The 23,186-nt window shown below is 39.8% G+C and overlaps 1 protein-coding gene across 11 annotated transcripts in view; it reads left to right on the top strand.

Annotated features, from left to right (window-relative positions):
* CHD8 (chromodomain helicase DNA binding protein 8) overlaps window positions 1-23,186 on the top strand; it is a 61,637-nt gene that overhangs the window by 16,639 nt on the left and 21,812 nt on the right. For 7 of the 11 annotated variants that reach the window (XM_045450303.1, XM_045450300.1, XM_045450302.1 and 4 more), the window contains exons 2-10: window positions 2,596-3,655; window positions 4,514-4,885; window positions 5,628-6,013; window positions 7,409-7,523; window positions 15,310-15,492; window positions 15,573-15,641; window positions 16,002-16,057; window positions 16,570-16,687; window positions 20,273-20,356. In XM_045450303.1, coding sequence (XP_045306259.1) covers window positions 2,813-3,655; window positions 4,514-4,885; window positions 5,628-6,013; window positions 7,409-7,523; window positions 15,310-15,492; window positions 15,573-15,641; window positions 16,002-16,057; window positions 16,570-16,687; window positions 20,273-20,356 — 2,226 coding nt within the window. In that variant the 5' untranslated portion in view covers window positions 2,596-2,812. The remainder of the gene's footprint in view (window positions 1-2,595; window positions 3,656-4,513; window positions 4,886-5,627; window positions 6,014-7,408; window positions 7,524-15,309; window positions 15,493-15,572; window positions 15,642-16,001; window positions 16,058-16,569; window positions 16,688-20,272; window positions 20,357-23,186) is intronic. The other 4 variants (XM_045450308.1, XM_045450305.1, XM_045450307.1 and 1 more) reach the window with 1 other exon arrangement.

Raw genomic sequence — 23,186 nt, 5'->3', positions numbered from 1 at the left:
GAGTCAGACGCTTAACCATATGAGCCATCCAGGCGCCCCACTGGTGATGTTTTTAAACTATTGGGCCCAGACTGAACGAGGGGAAGAAGAAATTTGGCTCAAAAATTGGGGATGGGGATAAATGACAAATGCACTGATTGACCTTTGAAAACTTATACTTGAGTTGTATGAGGGTAAGGAAATATTTCAGAAACTGTTAGCCTGCGTTTTTCCCATGAAAAAGGTGAGATTTCTGTCTGTGATTGAACTGCTGTGGAGGAAAGGAAGAGCATTTGGAGGAATAAATAGTAAGGAGTACTCCCTCTGCCCCAGTAAGGAGTACTGGAAAGGACAAAATTGCCCATGGAAGAACAGGCAGTTTATAAACTTCTAAGTAGTGGAAACTTGTGTTATAGTTTTTATATGACACCTAACTGTTAGATTTTTTTTTTAGTGCAACATCTGTGACAGTGAATAGGAGATGAAAGCTAGCAGCAAAGTAGGGCATAACTAGAAAAAAGCTGATGTAATTAAAACTATTGAGTAGATTTTTATTAAATCAAGAAATATGTGTAACTTTTCTGATTGTAATTTTGAGCAACTTTGGGACAGGCATTAAATAGGAGAGGCTGGAGTGAGTTGGTGGAATAGTTTAGCCAAAAGTAGGAAGTGATATGTATCCTGGGGGAGATGTGAAGGGTATACAATTACTGAAGCAAGGGAGATCTTGTTTAACATTGGTGGAGATGCCCTGTGTACACTATGATCAGTCTATTCTCTTTGTATCTGGGTTTTGGGGATATTTACCCACATTATATTGTTTTATAACAATAACTGGAATAAGTTGAGGGGAAAAATAGTTTGTGGGTTGTGTGGAAGATTCTTTAGTAAAGTCTACGTACTCTGCCACTGACAAGTTTCTTCTCTGGTGTCTTTTAAAAGTTAAGACCGAAGGTCTTATCAAGCAAGGCTTTCCTGAATTGTCAAGTGTTGACATCATATACAAAGAACACAGGCCAGTTTTTCATGCATTTTAGCTATATGGTTGATGTACTTACAATACCTTGCTTTAGTTGTAACCTATTCTAACATTTTTATGAACTTAAATTCTCAGACTTGGATTTAGTAAACATGCTTTCAGTTATTTGTAGGACAGTTTTTCAAGACGGGAAACTACTGTCTCCTCTTAGAATAGGGAGTACTCTCTTAGAATAGGGAGTACTATAGAATTTTTGTAAGGACTGAATGGTTCATTCCATATACTGCAAGCAAATATATTAATTCGTTAACTATTTTTTTGAGTAGCTACCATGTATGTGATATCCTCCTGGTTCTTTCGGGATCTGCAGATAAATAAGATGTGGTTCCTACCATCCGGGAACTTTTTGTCTCTTGGGGAAAGAGCAGCTGGGCTCCCATGCAGGATTGTGCAGGGTGTGCATTGCACATATTCATTATCATCATTGATAACATGTTTAGTATGACAATTTCCAGCAGATGGCAGACAAGCATCTTAAGGAGCAGGCAGCTTTTTATAATTTGCACAAAGGAACATTTGGGCCTTCGGAGGATATGGGCAAGAGACTGGTCATTTTAGTTAACTATTAAATATAAGTGCTTTAAATCAGGTGCGAATAACACTGGTGGGTATTTAAGGAAGGTGGGAGGACCAAGTCATCACAGATTGCTTTGTGGTTAAAGGGGCGGAGGTTCAGGGTTCTTTTAGGGTAGAAGGAAGATCTTTGAAGGTGGGAAAGATTTCAGATGGGAGAGATGCTTGGGAGTGGGGGTGGGGTGTTCTAGGCAGAAGCTACAGCATAATAGGCAAAGTCATGCAGATAGGAATCACATTAGGGGAACTGTGTAGTCTAGTTGGCCTGGAATGTAGGGTGTATATAGGAAACGATGAGAGAGAAAGTTGGGAATATAAGTGGAACTAAAATGTACAATTCTTTGAGTTTTTTGCCAAAGAAGTTTTTGATCTTAAATATGAGAAAGGGGGGAAGGGACTTGAGAACAGAAATAGTATGCATAGATTGATATGTTAATTAGCACAAAGTTTGGGAAACTTCCTGGGTAAAATTACACTATAAGTGTAGCAAGATTATACTGTGAGCTTTAGTTAAAAGCGGTTATTTTTGCCAGTAGTAAGTAAAAGCATATAAAATACAAGGGAAATTTATGAAATACAATATATTCAGAAACCTTTATCTACATTCAGAAGCCTTTATCTACATTCATTGAAATGTTGCTGGTATCTTGTAAAGCTCTGTCAACTTAACCTCAAATAGAAGGTGAATGAATGTTAAATTTCCTGATCTCTACCCAAGAATGATAATTATAAAGAAATGGACACAGACAGCAAAGCTCTTGACAGACAGAAACTTCAGAGTGTGTAGGTGTAAGCCCAAAAAGGGGGTTTTATTTCTTTTATAGATTTAGTTTGAAGCAAAAATGTGGGTGTTCTCTCTACCGTGTCTTTGTCCTCAGATTACCTCACGTTTCCCTCTTTTCTTGTTCTGATGCCAGTTGATATAAAGGGTAGTACCTAAGAAGGAGAGATTTTCTTTGAGGGCACCAACTTTGCTTATTTTTCATTTGTCTTCCTCACAACAGGAGTTTCACCATCTTCCTCTGAAGACCTAGCCACCTTGCTCCATGAAGGTCAGGACAATCTGACATGCACTTGTTTCTTGCCTCTTTTTACCTGAAGAGTAGTCCTCTTCCATTGTGTACATTTTTTTCTTAATAGGGGAGGGGAGGGGAGAGCCAGTACCCCCCCTCCCCTTCCCTCCCTAGACCTTGGGGAAGTACCCTCCATTGCTTTCCCAAGATGGCAGACCCCATCATGGATCTGTTTGATGACCCAAATTTATTTGGCCTGGACTCTCTGACTGATGACAGCTTCAACCAGGTCACACAAGACCCCATTGAGGAAGCCCTTGGACTGCCAAGCTCTCTGGACTCCTTGGATCAGATGAACCAGGAAGGTGGAGGTGGTGATGTGGGGAATTCATCAGCAAGTGACCTGGTCCCCCCACCAGATGAGACAGCCCCCACAGAACTTCCCAAAGAATCAACAGCTCCAGCTCCAGAATCTTTAACTTTGCATGATTATACCACTCAGCCCGTCAGCCAGGAGCAGCCAGCCCAACCTGTATTACAGACACCGACGCCAACATCAGGACTTTTGCAGGTCTCCAAGAGCCAGGAGATCCTGAGCCAAGGGAATCCTTTCATGGGTGTCTCTGCCACAGCTGTCTCTTCCAGTAGTGCTGGAGGGCAACCACCTCAGTCAGCCCCTAAGATTGTTATCCTTAAGGCCCCACCAAGCTCCTCAGTCACTGGTGCCCATGTGGCACAAATTCAGGCCCAAGGTATCACCAGCACAGCTCAGCCCCTGGTGGCTGGCACAGCCAATGGTGGAAAAGTTACTTTTACCAAAGTGCTAACCGGCACTCCCCTTCGACCAGGTGTTTCCATTGTCTCTGGTAATACAGTGTTGGCCGCCAAGGTCCCTGGGAACCAGGCTACTGTTCAGCGCATTGTCCAGCCCAGCCGACCAGTAAAGCAGCTGGTCCTACAGCCAGTTAAGGGTTCAGCTCCTGCTGGAAACCCTGGGGCCACAGGGCCCCCACTGAAGCCTGCAGTTACACTGACCTCTACACCTACCCAGGTGACTTGAGTGAAAGGGGGAGGTGAATTTTGGTTTAGTAGAGGGCCCAGCAACTGTGTGAGAAGAGAGCACATGAGACCAATCTCTAGAAAATCCTGTTTAAATTCTACCTTTGCTTTCTTTTTTTTTAAAGTAAATGTTGACAACCCCGTATTTACTACTTACTAGATGAAAGCAGTTAACGTTAACATTTTTTGAGCTCTTATTACACGTTTACACTGTGCCTAGCTGGTGCTGAACAAGACAGACACAGTCCCTGTCCTTACAGAGCTCACGGTCTGCCAGGAAGGCAGACATTAAACAAGAATTCATAGTACTGTATAATATAAAGTTTTATGAGAAATATTGGATGCTGTGGGAACAGTCATTATTTATTTATATTTACAAGACTTACAGAAGCTATGTATATGTTTTCCCTGTTCTTACTGAGATTGTCCTTTATCCAGTGAAAAGGCTTGTTTCTATTGTGAGAAAGTAGAGGTTCTAGCTTCTGAATAAAGGGCCAGATGAGTTTGTGGGGGAGGGGGTAGTATTAAGATAAGTAGGATCAGAGGAAAGAAGGTATGAGGAGGCTGGTTATAAAGACTTCGGTTCTAACAGACTGCCAAAAAATGGAATGACTACCTTAGAAGATAGCCTTCTGTGAGGAGTTTGTCAAAAATAGGGCCTGACACCCACTGGGCAGAGGTGATAGAAGACTCAGTCAGGACAGCTAGGAGGATGGACAAAATAAAATGTACTCTGTCTTCTGACTCTCAGTTTTTATGGTTCTAGGATGAGGAAAATTGGTGTAAATATTTAAGAGTATACCATTCTTTAATGTCGTGCCTCTCTTGCAATTTCCTTTCTTCACTCTAGGGTGAATCGAAACGCATCACCCTGGTCCTCCAGCAGCCACAGTCTGGAGGTCCCCAAGGACACCGGCATGTCGTTCTAGGGAGTCTACCAGGCAAGATAGTGTTACAGGGCAACCAGCTGGCAGCCCTGACTCAAGCCAAGAATGCTCAGGGGCAGCCCGCCAAAGTAGTAACTATCCAGCTGCAGGTGCAACAGCCACAGCAGAAAATCCAGATCGTACCACAGCCTCCATCATCGCAGCCTCAGCCACCGCCACCACCCTCCACCCAGCCAGTGACACTCTCCTCTGTGCAGCAGGCTCAGATAATGGGGCCGGGACAGAGCCCAGGGCAAAGACTTTCAGTACCGCTCAAGGTGGTGCTGCAGCCACAGGTGAGACTTCCACAGGGAGCAGGGAGGACCAACCTCCTGGCCCCTTGCTGTCCCCCTCCACAACCACTCATTGTTGAATGTGGGGTCACTCTAGAGTCACGCCTCTGAACTGAAATGCAGTCTTTTATTCCTTTTACCAGTGGAAATTTTCTTTTAATTATGTCATGAAAAGATTTGAGGGTTATTGTTGGTTTCGGGTTAAGAGATTATTTGTCTAATATAAGTCTTTGAACTGTTTTATTTACAGTTTTATTTACAATCTTTTCCTACTATTGTGGAGTAAAAATGAATGGCAATATTCTTTCATTTAAAAGTTGTTTTAAAGAGGCCAGGTGATTGTCACTCCTCCCTCCCTCACCTCTCCCACCTCCCCCACCTCCAGAAAGGTAAAGGTAGGCCAAGAGTAGAATTTGAATTTTTTTACTTTTGGTCTAGCGATGAGTATTGGTTATATTGTTGGAAAATTTTCTAGAATAATGGAGATGGGTATTGACATTAGAAGCATGTCTAAAGGATATTGAAGTTTGGCATAATTCTTGCCTTTTCTCATCTCTTTCCCACTAAAAAACACCTTTGTTTGTTTGTTTGTTTAAATGTGTCTAGGTTCAGTCAGACTTGGTCTGAATCTGGTTCTTGAGGAATTAGAGATCAAAAGTTTCTAGCCTATCTGCTTTAGAGCTGGATTTTATTTAGGCCATGTAGCTACAAGCATGTTGAAATTTTAGTGTCTTTATTTCTGTAGGCTGGTTCTTCCCAAGGGGCCTCTTCTGGGCTGTCCGTAGTTAAAGTTCTAAGTGCCAGTGAAGTGGCAGCTCTGTCTTCACCAGCAAGCTCTGCTCCTCATACGGGGGGCAAGATAGGAATGGAGGAAAACCGCAGGCTGGAGCACCAGAAGAAGCAAGAGAAGGCAAATCGGATTGTAGCAGAGGCTATTGCTAGGGCCCGTGCCCGGGGTGAGCAGAACATACCTCGAGTCCTAAATGAGGATGAGTTGCCCAGTGTTCGGCCTGAGGAAGAAGGTGAAAAGAAACGCAGGAAGAAGAGCAGTGGGGAGAGGCTCAAGGAAGAAAAGCCAAAGAAGAGCAAAACATCGGGTACCTCCAAAACTAAGGGCAAGAGTAAGCTGAAGTGAGTACAACCCTCTGCTTTTTTTTTGGGGCCTTTGAGGGCAGTGTACTTGTTTTTAAATGAAAATTAAGGTTTATGTTTGTTATTGTTTATTTATTTTTGAAAGAGAGAGTGCAAGCTGGAGAGGGACAGAGAGAGAGGGAGACACAGAATCCGAAGTAGGCTCCAGGCTCTGAGCTGTCAGCACAGAGCCTGATGTGGGGCTTGAACCCATGAACCGCGAGATCTTGACCTGAGCCGAAGTGGGACGCTTAACCTACTGAGCCACCCAGGCACCCCCAGCTCACTTGTTTTTAAATTAGTTGCTAGAGCATGTGACTCTTGATCTCGGGGTTATAAGTTTGAACCCCCGCATTGGGTGTAGAGATTACATGAAAGAAATCTTTAAAATAAACAAATAAGTAACTAAGTAAGTAAGTAAGTTACTGTTGAGAGGAACTACTTGTATTTAGCAGCTACATAGTTCAAGGTAATCTGTTTGTCATAGAGGATAATAAGGCCTTTCTTTTCTCTGTCCCAATGCTTTTATGATTTGTTAAACAGAAATTTGCAAATTAGCGTATTTTGAAAGAGAAACACCAAGGCACAGGAAAGATAGCCAACTATTGTGTTGGGAGTTATGTTAAAAGTTGACTATGTTTGTATATGTCTTCTGATTTTATATCGCTGTGGTGTGAGATTTCTCACTATCCCCCCTACCACCCACATCAGTAAAAGAGCTGCTGGAGATGTAGCTGCCCTGTTCTTGCATCTCATCTGTGAACTAGAGAAGATTTCAGCAACGAGTGTCAGCCTGAAGCAGTGTTGTCAGAACCAGGGCTTGTCACGTTTGAGCGTCCCCTCTTTCTCATCCATGTCTTGTAGCCTCATTCCTTTCTCCCTAACTTCTACCCCAGGGAGTCTTCAGGCTTTGTGGTGGAATTATAATAATGCTTTATATTTGCAGAAGATTTTTCAGCTTTTAAGAAAAAATTCATGTGTCCTATCTTAGTTCATCCTCAACAACTGTCAACCAGGTATTCTCATCAGTGTTTATTGTATAAATAAGGAAGCTAATGCCCAGCTAGTGACAGAACTGAAACTAAAAGTGAGGCCTTGCAGTTCTTCGCCCAGTATTTATTCCACTGTCTTAGCCACCTTTCTTCAGGTATTTGTGAGTACAGTAGTAGCAAGAATTTGTCACATCTGATGTAAAGGTCAGCCCGTGGCTTAGACACCCCAATATCTTCTTTTTTCAGACACCTTGCTCAATAGCTGTGTGTCCCCTCAACTGAAGAGCTAGACACTTCTATCAGGAAGTTTCATTCGTATACGATGGGTTAGGTTAATTACATTTTTTATCTCCTAAATGAATTTGGCCCTTACTGAAAATGAATTTGGTTTTTCCTTTTTTAGCACCATCACCCCTGTGGTGGGTAAAAAGAGAAAGCGTAATACTTCATCTGATAATTCAGATGTAGAAGTCATGCCTGCCCAGTCACCCCGGGAGGATGAAGAAAGCAGCATTCAGGTAAAAGGATCCCAAATGAACTTAGTAGATAAATCATGTTTAATTCTGGCAGACAAACCAGGAATAGATACGAGAGACTATGAGCCTATGTACATTTTAAGAATTTTTCTATAAGAGAGGTAGGCCTAAAAGGTAAAAGAGGTGGGGCCTGATCATGGTCATCTCTTTTAAATGTTGAGTTTTTTTTAGCTAAAAAGCAATTACTATACAAATAACAATACTCATTTCCAAAATTCTAGTGTTGCAAAAACTAAGCAAGTATGAAATAATGTGCATGGTTGTTGTTATGGCTCTGTCAGTACTTTGGTTTCTCTTAGAACTGTCCATCTATCTATTTGCCTTACCTTTTCTACACTTCAGGGTTCTGACTCTCTGAACTGGGTGCTTAGGCACAGTGTTTTTTCCTACCTTTTGAAGATGAGAAACATTGAAAGAAAATAAAAGAAGCTGGACCAGAAGCTGGACTAAATTTAGTCCTCTGTCTCTCATTGTTGCTTTACGGTACCACCTTTGGCTCTAGTTTCCAACCATACAAAGAACCTGGTATTAAGATTTGGGAGACCCATGGTTCTTCTAAGTAGCACTGTGGGCCTGGCAGATTTACTTAGCTTCTATGTCTGTGTCTGAATTTTTCCTTAGTAAATGAAGGTTTGGACTAAACGAACCTTAAGTGCTTCTCTAGCTGTTAATATTTATAAATGCGTACCTTCTTTCCTGATACACGTTCAGTACATTGGCTAACTGATACCTGGGTTTTTCTGGGGAAATTAACATGTGAGAATAGCCAAGAAATTATTGAAAAGAAAATTGAGGCAAAAATTAGCTTTAACAGACATTAGAGCATATTATGATATAATAATTACTAAGAGTTTGGAATCAGAGAAGAAATAACATTAATAAAGATAATAGAGGGGCACCTGGGTGGCTCAGTTGGTTAAGCTTTCCTGCTTCGGCTCAGGTGATGATCTCAGTGGTTGTTGAATTCGAGCCCTGCATCAGGCTCTGCACTCTCAGCACTGAGCGTGCTTCTGATTCTCTCTCTGCTCCTTGCTCGTGCACTCTCTCTGTCTCTCTCTCTCTCTCTCTCTCTCTCTCTCCAAAATAAATAAATAAACATTTAAAATAAAGAGAATAGAGTCTAGAAATAGATTCAAATGGTTATGAGAATTTAGTATATGAATTTAAATGCCATTTTAAATCAGTGGAAAGAAAAAAATATTAAATTATGTTAGAACAACTGGAAAAAATTTAGGGAAAAAAAAAACTGGATTTCTTGTGTCATTCCTCAAACAAATACTAGTTTAATCAAAGGTCCAAAAGCAAAACTTGAAATCATGAACTTTCTATAAAACATGGATGGATTTTTAAAATAATTATCAAGTAAAGTAGATCTTTGTAAGGGGGCATTAAAATTCATAATTCATAAATGGAACGTTTCTTTGACTATATAAAAATTATACGTGTATAACAAATAATTCTACAAATAATGTAGTGGCTAAGAGCATAAACTCTGGAGCAAGAATTCCTCGATTCTCATCTTAACTCTACTAATATTGTCACTTCAGGCAAGTTTATTTAACCTCTTGGTGCCCCAATTTCCTTATTTCTAAAATGCAAGTAATAATGCCTACCAAGTAGAGTTATTAGGAGTATTAAATGTAAGCATTTATGAAGGACAGACAACAGTGCTTAGCTCATGGTAAGAGAGCATAGAAAGAGTTATGTATGTGTATGTTAAATAAAGGGCTAAATTAAAAAAGTAAAGGCAAATCGTTGTGATACAAGAAATACAAAACTTTAAAGGTGGTGGATTAGTTTGCTAGGGTTGCCATGATAACATACCACAGACTGTGTGGCTTAAACAGTAGAAATTTATCCTCTCACGATTCTGAAGGCTTAGAAGTCCAAGATCAAGGGGTCGGCAAGTTTGGTTACCTTTTAAGACCTCTTTCCTTGGCTTGTAGATGGCTACTTTCTCACTGTGTTCTTACCTTGTCTTTTCTTAGTGCATAAATCCCTGGTGTCTTTCCATGTGTCCAAATTTCCTCTTCTACGGATGTCAGTTGAGTTGAATTAGGGCCCACCCTGTCAGTCTCATTTTAACTTACTTCTCTAAAACTCTTGTCTCCAAATACAGTCACATTCTGAGGTGTACTAGGGATTAGGTTTTCAACATAAGAATTTTGGGGGATATAATTCAGCCCATTATAAATGGTAATGCCAGTGTTGGCAGTGGACTTAAGGAACAGCAAGCAGCTGATGGGAGTGTTGAAACAATCTTTTTGGTGAGTCAGTGTTTCAGTATGTAACAATTTGAAATGTCAATGCCTTTTGACTCCGTGATTCTGCATCTAGGAAACTCAAAAGTATGTAATGATGTATGTGTATCATAGCAATATTTGCAATAGCAGAAATGTCCAAAAATTCACTGTTTGTGGTGGAGAAATAGTTAATAAAATTCTGAAAATCCATGCACTAGAACACTACATGGCAGGGAGCCTGGGTGGCTCAGTCAGTTGAGCATCCGACTCTTGGTTTTGGCTCAGGTCATCATCTCGCAATTTCATGATATTGAGCCCCCTGTTGAGCCCACGCTGTGCACTGCCCACATGGAACCTGCTTGGGATTCTCTGCCCCTCCCTCACTCAGGCTGTCCTGTCTCTCTCTCTCAAAAAAAAAAAAAAAAAAAAAGGAATACTACCTGGCAATTAAAAACAATGAAATAGAGGGGCGACTGGCTGGCTCAGTCACTAGAGCATGTGACTCTTTATCTTGGGGTCTTGAGTTCAAGACCCACTTTGGATGTAGAGATTGCTAAAAAGAAAGAAAGATAAAATAAAGCATTAAAAAAATAAAGGGGCACATGGGTGGTTCAGTCAGTTAAGCATCTGACTCTTCATTTCAGCTCAGGTCATGATCCCAGGATTGTTAGATTGAGCCCTGTGTCGGGCTCCGTGCTGAGCATAGAGCCTGTTTGGGATTCTCTCTCTCCTTCTCTTTCTGCCCCTCCACTGCTTGTGCGTGCACTTGGCTTCTCTCTCTTAAGATGAAATAAATATTTAAAAATAAAATAAAAACAATGAAGTAGAGTAGGTGTGCTTATTGTGGAAAACTCTCCATATTAAATGAAAAAAAAATCTAGGTGTAGAATAATATATATACTCTCTCTTTAATAACATTTAAAGAGTATGTGTGTGTGTGTATGTGTGTGTATACAAATAATACATGTTTATACATCCATTTTTTTTTCCTGGAAGGTTGCACAAATATTTTTAGGAGAATGTTGAAGAGTAGGTGGGTCATGATTACCGTGCTCTCATTTTTGTACTTTGGAACTTATAAACCTCATGACCATTTGCCATTTTGTTTTTTAGGTTAAAAAAATATATATGTGAGAAAAATTACAGTAGGGCACAGAAGTAGACACTATGAATATCTCCCAGTCTAGTCCCCAGCCTCACAGTCCCCCACTTCTCTTCCCCAGAGGTAACCTCTGTTACCAATATTTTGTGTATCCTTCCAGAAATATTCTTTACTTTCATGAACATTACTTCCACTAATAGGGAATATTGTATTTATATGTACTTTTCTATACAGTCCTTATTTTCTCCAACAATATATCTTGGAGATTATTCTTCATCAGGAAAGATCAATCTAGCCCACCTTCTTTGTATTATGAAAATTTGAAATGTACACCAGAGTAGAGAGGTAATTTAATGAAGTCCTGTGTTCCACCACCCCAAAAATTCTCTTGTACTCACTTCAGTTAGGCTACCCTCTTCCCATAGGCAACCGTTGTTCTGATTTCTCTTTACCATAGATTAAACTTAACCTATTCTTGAACTTCATGTAAACAGAATGACATAGTATGATTCCATTCTTTCAGCATAATGTTTATCCATTCTTCTATTGATGGGCATTTGGGTTGTTTCCTGTTTGGACCTGTTGTGAATAAGGCTGCAGTGAACAGTCTTAGTCGTACTTTGTGGACACAGGTTTTCATTTTTCATAGCTAAATCTAAGGAATAGCATTGATAGACCAGAGGGTAGTTATACATATAAACGTATAACTTTGTAAGAATCTGTCAACTTTTTTTAGTATTATTTTATTTTACATTTATTTTTGAGAGGCAGAGAGAGTGTGAGTGGGGGAGGGGCAGAGAGAGAAGGAGACAGAATCCAAAGCAGGCTCCAGGCTCAGAGCAAGCTGTCAGCACAGAGCCCGACACAGGAGAGAGAAAATCCCAAGCAGGCTCAGCACTATAGAGCTCGAACCTATGAACCATGAGATCATGACCTGAGCTGAAGTCAGACCCTTAACTGACAGAGCCACCCAGGCGCCCCAGACGTCTACCAACTTCTAAAGTGATTGTGTCATTTTACATTTTCACCACTAATGGGAGTTCCAGTTCCACATCTTCAGTATTTGGTATTGTCAACTACCCCATTTTTTTTTCTTTTTTTCTCTAAAACAGAGAGTGGGTGCAGTGTGAGAGTGGGGAGGGGCAGAGGGAGAGAGAGAATCTTAAGCAGGCTCCATGCTCAGTGCAAAGCCCAACATGGGACTTGATCCCACAACCCTGGGATCATGACCTGACCTGAAATCAAGAGTAGGACACTCAACTGACTGAGCCACCCAGGCGCCCCTACCCCATTCTTTTCCTTTTTCTTTTCCTTTTTCTTTTTCTTTTTCTTTTCTTTTTTTCTTTTTTTTTATTTTAAAACGTATTTATTTATTTTGAGAGAGAGAGAAAATGTGCACATATGCATGCACGATTGTGTGAGCAGGGGAGATTTTTAAACATTTTATCTGGAGAGAAAGAGAGTGTGTGTGTGCTTGTGCATGGGGGAGGGGCAGAGAGAGAGAGAGAGGAAGAGAGAATCCCAAGCAGGCTGTACGCTGTTGGCGCAGAGCCCAGTGCGGGGCTTGATCCCAGGAACTTCAAGATCATGACCTAAGCTGAAATCAAGAGTCAGACACTTAACCAACTGAGCCCACTCTTTTTAAATAGTTCTATAACAGTGGCGTCTAGGTGGCTCCGTCGATTTTGGATTTTGGCTCAGATCATGATCTCACGGTTTGTGAGTTCGAGCCCTATAGTGAGTGCTGAGCCTGCTTGGGATTTTCTCTCTCCTCCTCTCTCTGCCCCTCCCCTCCCACCCTCAAAAAAAAAAAAAAAAAAAAGAAGAAAGAAAAAACCTTAAAAACAGTAAATAGTTGTGTAGCATTCCAGTTTGACTGTACTGTAATTTGTTTAACCAGTCCCCTATTGATGAGCATTTAGGTTTTCTCTGCTCTTCTACTACCACAAATAATGCTACAAAGATTTGTATACATGTTCAGATTTATTTGTAGGCTAATACCTTTGGAGTGGAATTGCTGGACCAAAAGGTAGTTTCAGATTTTCTTTTATAGAGGTTATGTCCATGTGCATTCTCACCGAGTTCCTCTTTCAATATTTGATCAGACTTTCTGATTTTTGCCAGTCTGTTAGGTGAAAAAAAAAAAAAAGTATCTCCGTTTATTTTTCAGTTGTAATTGTTTTATTATTATGAGTGTGAGCATCTTTTTACATTTAAGACCTTTTTTTTCCACTGTATCCATGTTATTTGCCTATCTTTCTGTTGTGTTATGGATCTTTTCTTAGTTATTCAAAAGAACTCTGCTTAGGATATGTATCATGTGATGTTTTCCTCCTCAATTCATTATTTGTCTCAGCTTTGTTACGATATTATATAAATATCTTAAATTTTGCAAGGTCAAATTGATCAATTTATTAGAAATACCTTCCCTACTACAGGATTATTAAAAAATTCTTCTTCATTTTCTTTCAGAAATGTTACGTCTTTTCTGGGGTGCCTGGGTGGTTCTGTCATTTCATCATCCAACTCTTGATCTCAGCTCAGGTCTTGATCTCAGGGTCATGAGTTCAAGTCCCATGTGGCGGGGGTGGGGGAGGAAGCTTGAACTTAAAGAGAAAAAGAAATGTTATATTTTTTCTTTATAAGATTTTTAAGATCTTTTAAATCTTTTATTTTTTTTTTTATTAAAAAAAAAATTTTTTTTTAACGTTTATTTATTTTTGAGACAGAGAGAGACAGAGCATGAGCAGGGGAGGGGCAGAGAGAGAGGAAGACACAGAATCTGAAACAGGCTCCAGGCTCTGAGCTGTCAGCACAGAGCCTGACGCGGGGCTTGAACTCACGAACCGTGAGATCATGACCTGAGCTGAAGTCAGACGCTTAACCGACCAAGCCACCCAGGCGCCCCTAAATCTTTTATTTTTATGTAATTTAGTTTCACCCTCTAGATGGATGGCCATTTGTTTCCATTCCCATTTATAGAATAATCTACTTTTTCCTCACCCATTAGAGGTGCTATTTTTATTATGTTCTAAATCCACAAAAGTATTTTAGTCTATATTTGGACATTATTTCATTGACCTGTTTGTCTTGGAGAGGTACCAACCTTTGTTAATTAGTATAGCTCTATATTGTCCTTAAAATCTGGTAAGGCCAAGCACACTTTTTTAATTTTTTCTGGTTATTCTTAGATGTCTTTTTCTTTCTTTGAATTTTGGGATCAGCTTATCTAATTAAGAAGTTTTATTTTGTCCAATTTATGTAATTAGAATTGATTCTTCTTATTCCAGAACAATGTATTTTACTATTTATTCAAGTCTTTTTTTAAGTCCTCTGGGAGTGTTTTAAAGTTTTTTTACATATAGATTTTATATATTTCTTACTAAATTTAATTGTTTAGATAAATAATCTTTTTGTTTTCATATATAGCATCTTTTCTTTTATATATTTTATGGCTCAGTCTATATAAGAATGATACTGATTTTTTAAAATTGGTGTTATCCCAGGGAAGTTTGCTCAATATCAGTAGTTCGACATCTGATAATTCATTTAATTCTTCTGGGTTTTTCAGGGATATAGTCATGATTGAAAAATAATAATTTTATCTCTCCATCCTTCCCAGTTTTTTATCATGAGCTATAAAGTATTACTTAAAAAATGTTTTGCTCAGCCACTTGAAAGAGTAAGGTAAATCTAAATGTATCGATACAGAAAACATCTTTAAGAAATATTATTAACAGAAAAGTGGCAGAACAATACTATAATCATCACATGGTATGATTCTATTTATTAAAACAAAAAAACCTAGAATGAAAAGAAACAAAAACTAGAAACAAAACATTCTTGCACCTTTGCACTTCAGGTTTGCTCCTTGTGGAAAGTACATTGAACCTTGCAGGTTGAGTCCTGTTGCAGTTTATTAGAGCTTCTTGCCAGTAGTACCCAGGTTACTTTCAGGTGGATTCTTGTTCTTTGATTTAAAAAAAAAAATTCAGGGGCGCCTGGTGGCTTGGTCAGTTAAGCGCCTGACTTCGGCCTAGGTCATGATCTCGTGATTCGTGAGTTTGAGCCCCACAACTCGCTCGGTGGTGACAGCTCGGAGCCTGAAGCCTGCTTCCAGATTCTGTGTCTCCCTCTGTCTCTGCCCTTCCCCTGCTCATGCTCTGTCTCTCTCTGTCTCTCAAAAATAAATAAATGTTAAAAAAAAAAAAAAAATTCAGCAAATGAATAGGAATTTGGTACATAAAATAAATTACGTGATTTGACATCACATAAGTTGGTAAATAAGCTCTTTATCTTTTGGTTTGATTTTTCATAGGGATTTTAGAGTAAAGTCTAAGTATATGACTAAAGGCAAATAGTTTTTCAAGGTTTTCTCTTTGAGAGATCTATACAGTTATTTTAACCATTCTTGCCTCTACAGAAGAGACGCTCAAACCGCCAAGTTAAGCGAAAAAAATACACAGAGGATCTGGATATAAAGATCACAGATGATGAAGAAGAAGAAGAAGTGGATGTAACTGGTCCAATAAAAACTGAGCCTATCCTCCCTGAACCAGTGCAGGAACCAGATGGCGAGACTTTGCCTTCCATGCAGTTCTTTGTGGTAAGCTGAGAACTTAAGCAATATGAGAGGTTGTCCTGCTCCTCAGAGTCTCTCTTGACTGACTGCATCTTTTGCTACAGGAGAATCCCAGTGAAGAAGATGCAGCCATAGTAGACAAAGTGCTTTCCATGCGGGTTGTGAAGAAGGAGGTGAGGCCTTAACCTTTAATGTCAGCTCATAATGCTACATTCACAGACTTTATTTAATGAGCACCTTTGGATGTCAGGATAAATTACTGCAGTGTAATTATGAAATATGGTGGAGGTAAATTAGCTAGAAAATAAGAACTGTTTTCTTGCCTCCTCTTTTGCTTACCTGTTTAAAATGGATGAAGGCTTATTTTTTCCAACTATGGGACCTCTTATATTGAAGTACCAGATTAGTTCTTTAATCCCTCAGTCAGTAATATACTTAGGGCATTGGTATGAAGCTCTACTAGAAGTAGTGGAATTTAAGGGTTATTTCTTTGACAAATAAAGTATTAATAACTATAATGTTTTTCTTCTCAGCTTCCTTCTGGACAATATACTGAAGCAGAAGAATTCTTTGTCAAGTACAAGAACTAGTATGTGATCCGTGCAAAAAGCTTTTCACCCTAATCTCCACAGGGTTGTAAAAAGTTCTCCTGTATAGTCTTTCCTGGGTGGGAATATGTCCCCTTTTTGTAGTCTCCTAGCCTAAATTGTTTTCATTGAGGAAAATGTCTATTCAGAGAGAAATTCAGGAATTGTCATGAATCTTACTATTCCTGGCAGGAAGGTAGGATAAAGGTGATTCCTGATAAAATCTTTTGTGATCCTCTATACCTTAGTCTGACACTAAGACCCTGCTGCTCAGACTATGGTCCATGGACCAAAAGAATTAGCCTCATTTGGGTGCTTGTTAGAAATGTGTACTTTCAAGCCTGCCCCAGACCAGGTATTTGTGTGCAAAATCAAGTTTAAGAAGCACTAACCTAAGAGACTATCTCCCACTTAAACATGTTGTACTCATTGTGCCTGCTTCTGGCTAATCCCCAAACCTAGCCAACCACCTCTCCTTTCTCACACCATGACTGGCTGTTTCCATCCCCTTCAGCTCCTATCTGCACTGTGAATGGGCTACCATCTCCCAACTAGAGAAGGATAAGAGAATCCATCAAAAACTAAAGCGCTTCAAAACCAAAATGGCTCAGATGAGACACTTCTTCCATGAGGTAATTAGGAATAGGTATTACCTATCATTTATTTCATAGAAGCATAAATTACTGGAGTCAGCAGTCTTGACTGATTCTTCAAGGTTTATAGTTGCTTTGTGTACGTGGGTATGAAGTCTTAATTTTGATCATTGAACCTTCCTTACTTTATAGCCCCATGCTTTGTTTACCAGGTCTAAATACAGTCTTTGTAAGTTACTAGAATATTTTAATTTTGACTTGTTCAGTATCCATGGAGTATTTTCAAGATGGGTGATAAACTGACCTACAGTCTATTTGAGGCACTCCTAATGTCAGTCTGTGGCAGCCGATGGTATCTGTAGGCATAAGCAAACATGTCGTTAAGAGAGAACACTTATTTTCTATAATTTCTAATCCAGTATATCAAGAAATCGTGATAAAGGAGCTCTAATTTCCCATAGCCATTCTTACTACTGGTTAAACACTGGAGCATTCATAAGGGTCTCTTGAGCCATATTTTAACTCTCCACTTTCCTTTGAAAGCTTTGTGTACACATCCCATTGCCAAACTGCAATTTTTCATCTTTATTATACATACGGTACTAAGTGCCTTGAGAAGACCAATTCCTTTTCACAGCTTCTTAGAGCTAAAGGGGAAAGGGTCCAGTAGGAAAGGTTGAGGGAAGGAATAATGCAGAGTTTCAGCAGAAAAAGTTCTGCCTGAATACATCTGATAAAGCTAATTTTATACTACCAGGTTTGCCAGTAAAAGAGTTATTTCTCACATCACCTAGAGACGGCAAGTAGGACCATTTAGGTTTTATAATTTCTTTTTATATGAAAATAATTGGGTTGTGTTTTTTGTCTTTTTCTTTTTTTATGTTTATTTTTTTATTTTGAGAGTGAGAGGGAGCAGGGGAGGGGCAGAGAGAGTGACAGAGAATCCTATGCAAGCTCCGCACTGTCAGTGCAAAGCCCGAGGCAGGGCTCAAACTCACAAACCTTGAGATCATGACCTGACCCAAAATCAAGAGTCAGACACTTAACTAACTGAGCCACCCAGGTGTTCTTCATCTTTGTTCTTTTAATGCCTAATTTGTGAAATGTACAATGAAATTGTAATCCCATTCCAGCTGGTATTAATGTACAATTTGTGATTGTTGAACCAACTCTATGAACTCATATGCCAATTAAATCTCCATATGTAGGTAGGCTATTTAACCAAATCAGTCATTCATTTATTCGTCATTTATTATGTGCCAGTCTCTATGGAGAACAAACCAGACATGGTTTGTGTTCTCATCCACCTCACTGTCTAATTGGGAGAGGGAGAGAGTAAAAAATAATTCAAATCATGATAAGTGCCAAAAAAGAGCACAAGTAGACGTAACGGGTGGGAAAACGCCTACTTTGGATAATTAGGGAAGACTTCTCTGAGAATTCAGTTGTGAATAGGAGCAAGGACATGAACCCATGTAAATAGTATTGCTGGCATGGGAAACAGCATATGTGAAAGCCCTGAGACAAGCTGAGGAACTAAAAGGACAGTGGAGTTGATGAACAAAAGAGAATGGCCCAAAATGAAATCAGAAATTTAGGCAAGCAGGTGCTTACAGATCTTCTAAGCAGTTTGGTTTTAGTTTTGTTTACAAATGAAAATGATTAAATCATTTAAAGCAGGTCAAAGACATAATGCAATGTTCACTTTTATTTGTTTTTGAGAGAGAACACAAGCAGGGAAGGGACAGAGAGAGAGAGGGAAACACAGAATCCAAAGCAGGCTCCAAGCTCTGAGTTGTCAGCATAGAGCCTGATGTGGGGCTTGAACTCACGAACCAGGAGATCGTGACCTGAGCCAAAGTCGGACGCTTAACCGACTGAGCCACCCAGCTGCCCCCCAGTGTTCACTTTTACACAATCACTTACAACTTTGGAGAATGGATTGAAGAGAGTACAGTAAACAGTATGGAAACAGTTGAAGTTTTCTAGATAGGAAGTATCACAGCTTGGAATAGTGTGGTTTCACGTGGAGAAAATGGATAGATTAGAATTGACAGGGCCTGGTGTGATGGCAGGTTTGTGGTCTGAGCAAATGGGTTGAGGTGGGATCATTTATTGAATTATGGAAGATTTTAGAAGCAGCCAATTTGGGAGAAATCAATTAGTTTAGATTATGTTAACCTTAAAATTCCTTAACACATCTGTAGTTAAGCAGAAAGATATTCAGATCTGAATTTTTTTAGGCTGCAATTAAAATTTTGAGTTTATCAGCATATAAATAGTTATTAAAACCTTAATGATGATTAAAGTTCCCTCAGGGGCAGGGAGGATTTCTGTACATAGTTCTGTATTTTCTTATAGAAAGTTCCTTCTCTAATAGAATGGGTGTGAGCTCAGAACCAATGCTTAAAGAATTCCCCAAAATTTACTTATTTGTTTTAAAAAAATTTTTTTTAATGTTTATTATTTTTGAGAGAGAGAGACAGAGAGCAAGCAGGGAAGGGGCAGAGAGAGAGGGAGACACAGAATTGGAAGCAGACTCCAAGCTGTGAGCTGTCAACACAGAGGCTGATGTGGGGTTCGAACTCAGACCACGAGATCATGACCTGAGCTGTAGTCAGTCACCCAACTGACTGAGCCACCCAGGCGCCCCTTATTTGTTTGTTTTTAGAGAATTCTCCCAAATTTCAAGGTCTAGGTGAAGGAGAAGGAATTGTATGCCAGAGTTACAGGAGAAAGATTAGGAAAAGATATGTCACAAGAAGCACTGGCAACAAGTGTCTGAAGAAAGAAGAGTTTTTTTCCTTAAAGTTTCTTTGAGATCTTTGGAGCCGTGGGTTATATATTTTCATATACCATCCAGAGTCGGATGCCAGTGACTTAGAAGAAAAAGAACCAAAGTGATTGAAAATTGGCCAAAACAAAAACCAGAACCAAAATAAAGGGCAGATGGGGGGTGCTACTGATGATGATGAGACTATGGTGTCTCAGCAAATCCCAGGGAAGGGAGTGCTTAATGGAGAGAATTAGGAATTGTGGAATGCTTTTCAGAGGTAAAGCGAACTGGGGACAAAACTATTTCATTATATTTGGCAATTTGGAGATCATTAATGACCTTGACAAAAGTAAGTAGTTTAGTTGTGTGAGGAAAGTGGATGGAAGAGTGGAATGGATGGGCAGGGAAGGTGATGACATGGAGATACCTTGTGTTTAAACCAGTTGGGAAAATTTGGCTATGAAGCAGAACAGAAAAATCATTATAGGCAGATGAAGAGTAAGGAGGTCTTTTTAAGATGTGGCTTAATAGAGAATATCCATGTGTTTGTGGGAATGATCCAGTAGAGAGGGATTAAGAAGGTGAGAAGGGATGGAATCCAGACCACATATGGAGAGAATGGCTGCTCTTAGGAGACTTGCTCTGGTAATAGGTGAGAGGATAGGTGCAGGCTCAGGTAAGTTTTTAGAATTTGATACTGTGAAATTTGGGATCTCCCTTCTGAAGACTTCTTTAAAAAAAAAAAAGATTTTTTTGAAATAGGATCATCAAAGTAAAGGTGGGGTGGAAGGTTGGGTCTATTGGACAATGATATTTTGGTCTTACTGTTTGTTTGATAACTCCTTTAGGATGAAGAGCCCTTCAATCCTGACTATGTAGAGGTGGATAGGATATTGGATGAGTCTCACAGCATTGACAAAGACAACGGGGAGGTAAGTTGGGGCATGGAAGAACATGAAAGGTCTTAGATTTCTGCTGGTCTGCTTGCCCATCTTTTATTTTTCAGATATGGCTAAAAAAATCCCTGGGACAAAGAGGTATTTTTGAGTTTTTCTGAGGGCTCTTTAGAATGAAATTGGGAAAATTAAGGGAGTAGGAGAGAGGCTAAAAGGAAAGCTTTCCATAAAATCAAACATTTGAGAGCTATATTTATAAGTACCAAGAGCTGTATGAACAAGTACTCATTCACCTTGATCTCATTTTCTCTCAGATTTTATATGGGAGACCCCTGACATTCAGTTGAGGGTGAGAGAAGGGGAGAGCAGTAGAGATACTTCACAAATCTTCGTAGTTATAAATGTAAAAATACCTGTACAGACTCTTAGCTTTCTTCATGTTGTTGAGAATTACTAAGTTTTTAAAAATTTTTAATGTTTTTATTTATTTTTGAAGGAGAGAGAGAGCATGAGCGGGGGAAGAGCAGAGAGAGAGAGAGGGAGACACAGAATTCGAAGCAGGCTCCAGGCTCTGAGCTGTCAGCACAGAGCCCAATGCAGGACTCAAACTCACAAAATGTGAGATCATGACCTGAGCAGAAGTCAGACGCTTAACCAGCTGAGCCACCCAGTTGCCCCAGAGAATTACTGATTTTTTAAAATGTTTATTTATTTATTTTGAGAGAGTGGGTGTGTGTGAGCAGGGGAAGAGCAGAAAGAAAGGGAGAGGGAGAGAATCCCAAGCAGGCTCCATTCTGGGAGCACAGAGCCCCACACAGGGATCTTTGTCCCATGAGCCAGCTGCGAGGGCTTAACATGGGGCTCAATATTACAAAACCGCGAGATCATGACCTGAGCCCAAATCAAGAGTCAGACACTTAACGGAGTCACCCAGACGCCCCAGAGAATTACTTATTTGGTGAACTTACCATCAATTAATGTGTTTTGATTTATCATTAAAACTGATTTGAATCTGTACTTTTTTTTTAATGTTTACTTTTGAGAGAGAGAGAGCCGCAGGAGAGGGGCAGAGAGAGAGGGGAACAGAGGATCTGAAGCAGGCTCCACACTGACAGAGAACCCAGTGTGGGGCTCCAGCCTATGAACCATGAGATCATGACCTGAGCCAAAGTTGGACACTCAACCAGGTGCCCCTGAATCTATACTTTTAAACAGAATGTGGGATTCCCTTCCCACAGATTCAGATTCAGTAGGTCTAGGGTGGGACCCAGAGATCTGTATTTTTAAGTTGGTTCTCCAAGGGATTCTCAAGCATAGCTTCATTGGGAATCAGAGCACTAAAGCTCTGTTAGCAGATTTTACACATGCTAAAACACTTGCTAATACAGATTCATAAATTGCTTTTTTCATTTTCCAAGGAAGAATTGTAAAGATCTAAGCCACCAGTGAATTGAACATCCTCTCTTAATTTTTTTGAAACTTACTTAGACTGTGAACAACCATTCCCTTAGAACTTAGTGCTTTCTTTTCACTTTAAGTAGCAGTTGTTGGTTTGCTTTGTACGGCCATATTTCATAAAGTTTTTATCACGTCTGACAGTTACTGCTTACCTAGTGACAAGTACAGAACCACAGAACCTTGTTAAAATGCCAGTGCCAGGTGGTGAGCTGGGCCCACTCACAAGTTAAGTGACATGTTTCCATACACCACCTTTACAGGACCTAAAAATTAAAGTCTTCCCTCTGTAAAATTCCAAGTTTATTGTATAAGCCTTTAGAGTCACTCAGAACCTTAGACGTCCAAGACCTATTACAGTTCACTATGTCTTCATATCCTAATAGGCATCCTCAGATAACATAGTCTGCTTTTGGGGGTAGGGGTGGGAGTTACTGTTTGTTGTTCATTTGTGGGAGGTGAGTGGGAAACCAACCCAACTATTAGGACAGGTTAGCTGCTATTAAATTCTTCTCATCATTTTCAGGATCTCAGTCTTCTTAGCCTTGAAAATCTTGTGCTCTCTATCAACATACTTAACTCTTCCAGAAGTAATTGGTCTTTGGTCCCTTTGGACTGTGTTGGAAATGGCAAGACAGAAGAAAATGTTTTAGTTCCCTGGTAAAACTTTTGCTGCCAGTATTGGATATCATCCTATATACCCATTTCCCTCCATCCCCAAAATAAGTTTACTTTGTCATCCTGTGTATATTACCTAATAGTGGAAATAAGTATTATAAATAATAAAGTATTTGGAACAGTAAATTATGATTCTGGAAATGTGTGACCTGGACAAATGGCTTTATGTAGAAGGTGACCTGAGTCACTATAATAAAGAAAAGGAGCAACTAAATTAATTCTGGGGATCCCATGATCTGTGACTCTGTTGAGGTACTTAGATATAATCTTCAAACTTCTTGCTGTTTTGAGGGGTATTCTGTGAATTGATCATAGAGATTACTGTTGATTATACTAGGCCCAATATAAAACTTTTTGTTTGTTTTGGTTTTTGTTGAGAGAGAGGGAGGGAGGGAATCCCATGCAAGCTCTCCGCCAACAGTGCAGAACCCGATGTAGGGCTCAAACTCATGTACCAGATCATGACCTGAGCTGAACTTGGATGCTTAACCGACTGAGCCACCCAGGCGTCCCAGCACTAGGCCCAATCTAATTCTTGTTTCATATAAGCCAGAAATGGAAATGCAGTCAGTGCAAAGATTATCTTGAGTAGTGAGAAGAGGAGCCATTTTACCATAGGTCACTGCCCATCCCTTGCAGTAGAACACCTACATAGAGCACAGTACTGTAGGTGGAACTTCAGCATTTGCCCTTCCTCTTCTCTCTTCTTATCTGTCCTCAGTGATAGCTCTTC

Source organism: Leopardus geoffroyi, chromosome B3, assembly GCF_018350155.1.
Source record: "Leopardus geoffroyi isolate Oge1 chromosome B3, O.geoffroyi_Oge1_pat1.0, whole genome shotgun sequence".
Lineage (NCBI taxonomy): Eukaryota > Metazoa > Chordata > Mammalia > Carnivora > Felidae > Leopardus > Leopardus geoffroyi.
The sequence above is the reverse complement of the archived record's forward strand: the minus strand, read 5'-3'. Positions and strand labels throughout refer to the sequence as shown.